General features: G+C 46.1%; 1 protein-coding gene across 1 annotated transcript in view; it reads right to left on the bottom strand.

Moving 5' to 3' along the window:
- Positions 1-3,664: 3,664 nt before the first annotated feature.
- LOC122932553 (tektin-1-like) overlaps positions 3,665-5,922 on the bottom strand; it is a 35,892-nt gene continuing 33,634 nt past the window's right edge. The window contains 1 exon segment of the mRNA XM_044287038.1: positions 3,665-3,886. Within this exon segment, the coding sequence (XP_044142973.1) occupies positions 3,727-3,886 (160 nt within the window). The 3' untranslated portion in view covers positions 3,665-3,726.

Genomic DNA, 5,922 nt, shown 5'->3' with positions numbered 1-5,922 from the left:
CGCCCACGGCTTCTTTTGAAAAAGAGTTCTCTCAATCTGTGTTTTCCTAGGGGAGGAGCCGTGATCTCCCACACGTCACTTCCTGTAGTCGTCTATTGGGTAAAACACATTTTGACCGCGCCTCTAGTGGTGCTCGCGCCTGAAGTGTCATGTGTGGGTTCAGCCAATGAGGTGCATGGATGGGATCACGTGATCTTACAGAACGACTTTTAAATAGCAGTCCTTGCTTCAGAGGTTCTGAAAGGGAAGACATCTTCACAGGCAGTTGGTCACCTGGTTTGGGGCCCCCTAAACTGCCAGCATGTCCTTATGTAGCTGAGGTTTAGCAATGAAGCGGTTGTCCACCTTTGGGCCTAATTCTCTCATGTCGACCGATACTGATTTTTTAGAACCGATAATCTGGGAACTTTCAGGCCGATAACCGATAATTTATACCAATATTCTGTGAATTTTCATTTTTGAAAAAAATAAATAAATAATCCTACACAAATCTGCTGAAAATGAAAATGTTTATTGTTAACGTGTAGTTTTTTTTTGTAAATCTTTCTTTTTCATTTATACTTAATATTTTGGTGTTTTACAATTTTTTTTTACTTTTTTTTTTACTAACTTTTAGCCCCCTTAGGGACTAGAACCCTTGTCCTATTCACCCTGATAGAGCTCTATTAGGGTGAATAGGACTTCACACTCTCCCTGCTGTCCTGTGCTTTGTGTCCTGGCTGCCATGGTAACCGATCGGAGCCCCAGGATTACACTGCTGGGGCTCCGATGGGAACTGCCACTGAGGAGGAGGGGAGAGGGGATCCTGTGGCCACTGCCACCAATGATTAATACTGGGAGGCGCACTGCACCACCAATGTTCTTAATACTGGGGGTGGGGGGAGGGCGCACTGCGCCACCAATGAAGATACCTCTCTCATTAATTCATATACAGGAGGCGGGAGCTGCAGAATCACATAGCCGGCTCCCGACCTCTATGAGCGGTAGCTGCGATCCTTGGCAGTTAACCCCTCAGGTGCCGTTTTGCTCCGTCCTAATAGAAGTCTATGGGAAAACATAACAGATCCGTCTGGGTCCCGTTATGCAAGACGGAAAACAAAGTCCTTGCATAACGGGACCCAGACTGATCCGTTTTGATTTCTATAGACTTCTATTAGGACGGAAAGAAAACAGAATGCCTTTTAAAGGCGTCCGTTTTGCATTCTGGCATAATGCAAGTCTATGGGCAGCAAAACGGATCCGCCCTTCTGTCTTATGGATTCCATTATGTTCCGTTATAACCCTGTTATAGCGGAAAGTCATAACGGACTCCATAACGCTAGTGTGAACCCACCCTTACAGGGGTTGTCTCATCTCAGACAATGGGGCTATATCGCTAGAATAGTGTCTTATAGGAGCTGGGAACTGCACCTATATCACAGCTGGGATCTGCACCTATATCGGGAATGGAGCCCTGCAAAGTGGTAGCTGGAGGACTCCAGTCCGGCCACCATCAAGCGCTCTCCCCATAGAAGTGAATAGGAGCGCACCGCACATGATTGGCCACCGCTCCCATTCACTTCTATGGGCTTGACGGAAATAGCCGAGCCAGCTATTTTCGGCAGCCCCATAGAAAATGAATGGAGGGCGGCTGAGCATGCACAGTGCACCCTCCACCACTTTAAGGCCTCCGTTCTCGATATAGGTGCAGGTCCCATCTGTGGCACCTGCACCTATCAGACAATAGGGGCATATCCTAATAATATGCCCCCACTGTCTCAGATGAGAATAACCCTTTAAGTTATCCTGGTAAGCAGCTTGGTCTTCACTGTTGATGTTTTGTCCTTCTAACTTTCAGGTCTGAGAGCTCTTGTCGGCACATTTGGCGTCCTTTACTTGGACTATGTTTCATCCTCTATCAGTGCAAGTGTCAGATTCATACTGTGTTTATAATCACATCAGTGGTCCAAGGTTTACTGGCATTTGATGACAAGTAGATAAGATAGGACATGAAGACCAAGTCACTGGCTACAGCAGCATATGTGACCCAGTCCATCGGAAAGTTTGCAGGACGGGGACCGCAGTGTAATGGGCTAACTAACCAGTTTGGCTTTGGGATAACTCTAAACGCGCTTTAGCCCTGTACAGGGTCTGGTCTTCTCTGCAGGGGAGCCACCAGGCTGTCCTTTCTTAAAATAATACCAGTGCAGTTGGCAGCTGACCCACAGAGGTCAGAGTCACCAGTGTGAAGCACAGAGGAGTCAGTCAATATTCATAGTCATGTGACCGGTGGCCATGGAGCAATACAGGAAACAGGCTAAGGTCAGGGCAGGCAGCATGGAATCAGAGTCAGTTGTCAGACAGAAGTTCAGTACATAGGTAGTCAGACTAGAGACTACAAACTTAACGCTCAGGCACCCTGCCACTAGGGAAGGTACCTTATATATCCAGGAACAGCCAGTCATATACTGGGGAAGAATCTGCTGTCCCTTTAAGAGACTGAGTGCAAGTCCTACAGGACAGCCTTGGCCTGCACCAGTGGAGAGAGACCACAGTGGGCTCATTGAGCGCCAGTGGTCAGACCCTCTGCAGGTGACAGATGAGAGTCTGGACCACCCGAAAAGCAGGACACAAGGGCCAGGTAAGAGACGTAGTGCCTTTTTAACAAGGAGACCAATGAAAGGAGCCAGGGAGCCGGGCAGAGCAGGTGAGTGTGAGTTTTCTAACTGGTACAACACAGTGTAGAGGTCTGTTAAAAAGTCCCCAAAGCTGGATAACCCCTTTAGGTTGGCCATACACCTTCCTCTAAACCCCACAATACACCTGCATGGTGGGCCCAGCCAAGCATGCATGTGTTCTTAATGGGGGAGAGCAGAAAAATCAGGCACACTGACTTTTAGAATCCCGCTTCTCCCCCCTCCCCCCAAAATCTGCCACTGGGGAACAGGTAGGACACCACTATACACATTAGATGGTCATCTGGTCCTGTCGAAAACAGAGGGTTGGCTGATGGTCATCTAATATGCACGGGCATCCTTACTCTGGCGAGATTCTTATTTAGGTTACTTTCACACTAGCGTTATTCTTTTCCGGTATTGAAATACGGTAAAGGGTCTCAATACCGGAAAAAAAACAGTTTTGTACTAATGCATTTTGAATGGAAAGCAATCCGTTCAGTATGCATTAGGATGTCTTCGATTCAGTCCCTTGTACGGTATTTGACCGGACAAAATACAGCATCTTGCTGCGGTATTTCTTCCGGCCAAAATCCCGGAACAATACCGCACTTGCCGGATCTGTATTAATGCCGGATCCGGTACCAAGTGTTCCGGAAATTGCCGCATCGCCGGATACGGTTTTCCTGTCTGGGATATAGGAGGAGCTACTTTCTCTTTTGATCTTTGAAAAATTTTTAATACTGGATCCATTATTCCGGATTATACCGGATGAGATGGATCTGGTATATCTGTTTGTATACGGCTTGCCGGATCTGGCAGGCAGTTCCGTTGCTGGAATTGCCTGCCGGATTCTAAAAATGCTAGTGTAAAAAGTACCCTTAATCAGGGATTATCAGAATAATTCTGAAGAATTATAATCCCACTTAAATAAGTAAAATGCAGTGATTTGATGTTTTTGATGAATGCACGCATGTGACACATGAAGTATTATTCTCTTTTATAATTGATCAAGTTCTAGGATTTCCACAGTGAATTCTGAAGTCATTGTAAGACTATTTCTTCTTAGAATTTACAAGTTGTTAATTGAGATGGCTTCTCTCATCTGCATACATATTACTTCATCGATGTACAGCGTATTTTCCTTGACTTGTATCTCCTCCTCTAGAGACAGCTGGTTGCGGATCAAGCCTTTCAGCTCAGCTTCTGCCTGGCTCAGAGTCTCGCGCAGTCTGCAGAAGAAAGTAAAGACATATGCTGTATGAGTTCATGCCTGGCTTCTGTGTGAATACAGAAAGGTGAAGTATATACATTATCCACGAAACTGGCACTGAAAAGATATCAGTTACGTAGTAGGAGATTTATCATGCCCTCTGTGCCAGAAGAGTGCCACTAGAGTTGTAGAGTTTTGCGCAAGCTCTGTTTTATAAGACTTTTCAGTACTCAGAGATTGATGGCCTATCCTCAGGAAAGGTCAGAAATATCAGATTTGTGGGGGTCGGACACCTAGCACCCCATTGATCAGCTGTTTTAGGCACCCGCCAGTGCTGGGAATTATACAGTGGATAAAACGGGACGCACAAGGTTCTGGTTACTGTATACTGGCTGTGCCAGGGTGCTGCAGCTCAGCTCCCATTCAATTAAATAGGGAGCTCAGCTACAGTGTACCCGTGGCCGAACCTAGTGGACAGAGCCTTGCATCCACTGTATGGTTTCTGATGTTGGCTGCCGCCTAAAACAGCAGATCGTCAGGTTTGTCGGGTGTCGGATCACCACAAATCTGATATTGATAGCCTATCCTCAGGATAAGTCATCAATAACTAAGCCCAGCGAGCGAAGCGCTCTCTTCACTGTTTATCTGCTCGCCGTTGCAGTGGCAAGCAGTGTAATTACAGCTCCTCCATCTCATTCAGTGCTGGCGGCGAGCAGAGAAACAGAAGAGAATGCAGCGCTCGCAGGATCTGATCGTCAGTTGGACCCCCACTGATCTGAAGTTGATGACCTGTTCTGATTATAGGTTATCAATATCAGTAACAGGACAACCCCTTTAAGAAAACATTTGCAACTTTTTGCCCTTTTATGCTGCACTCATCACCAAAGAAAAAAAAAAGTGCCTGCATGGTCCAACACATTAGATTACTTTGGTCAGTTTTCTGGCACCAGTAACACAACTTTTATATCATCTCCTGATGTAAATTTCAGATTCTAGTGCATGGACCTGCTGAGATTTTTTTTTTATTATTTAAATAATTTTTATTATAACAAATACACTATAACAACTAAACATTGACATCCTCCATTATCATCCCTCTTTTTATCCCTCCCCAACCCATTCAAGCCAAGCCTACCCTCGCTCCCTAACGATGCGTCTCTGTAATAGTAAAGATGGACAATGTGGGTGTCGGGGGGATCAAGAGGAAAGCTACCACTTCCACATGCCCCATACCCTAGACCATTTTTCCTCAGAATCTCTCTGGTTATATAAGACCATCTCATATCTCTTAACCTTATTCACGAGATATAACCACCTCCAGTTTGGAGTATTATGTGACATCCAGACTGGAGTGAACAGGAGTCTAGCTAAAAACATAATTCTAATCAAAAGAATCTTTTTATACTTATGACAATTTACCATGGATAGATCACCCAGTATCCAGCACTCGGCCTTAGGCCTCATGCACACGACAGTTTTTTTTCACGGCCCGCAAAAACGGGGTCCGTGGGTCCGTGATCCGTGACCGTTTTTCCGTCCGTGGGTCTTCCTTGATTTTTGGAGGATCCACGGACATGAAAAAAAAGTCATTTTGGTGTCCGCCTGGCCGTGCGGAGCCAAACGGATCCGTCCTGAATTACAATGCAAGTCAATGGGGACGGATCCGTTTGATGTTGACACAATATGGTGCCATTTCAAACGGATCCGTCCCCATTGACTTTCAATGTAAAGTCTGGAGTTCTGTTATACCATCGGATTGGAGTTTTCTCCAATCCGATGGTATATTTTAACTTGTAGCGTCCCCATCACCATGGGAACGCCTCTATGTTAGAATATACTGTCGGATATGAGCTACATCGTGAAACTCATTTCCGACAGTATATTCTAACACAGAGGCGTTCCCATGGTGATGGAGACGCTTCAGGTTAGAATATACAAAAAAACTGTGTACATGACTGTCCCCTGCTGCCTGGCAGGTGCTGCCAGGCAGCAGGGGGCAGACCCCCCCCCCCCCCCTGTTTTTAACTCATTGGTGGCCAGTGGGCCCCCCCTCCC

This window comes from Bufo gargarizans, chromosome 3, assembly GCF_014858855.1.
Source record: "Bufo gargarizans isolate SCDJY-AF-19 chromosome 3, ASM1485885v1, whole genome shotgun sequence".
Lineage (NCBI taxonomy): Eukaryota > Metazoa > Chordata > Amphibia > Anura > Bufonidae > Bufo > Bufo gargarizans.
Note: the sequence above shows the minus strand (reverse complement) of the source record. Positions and strands in the feature narration are given on the sequence as shown.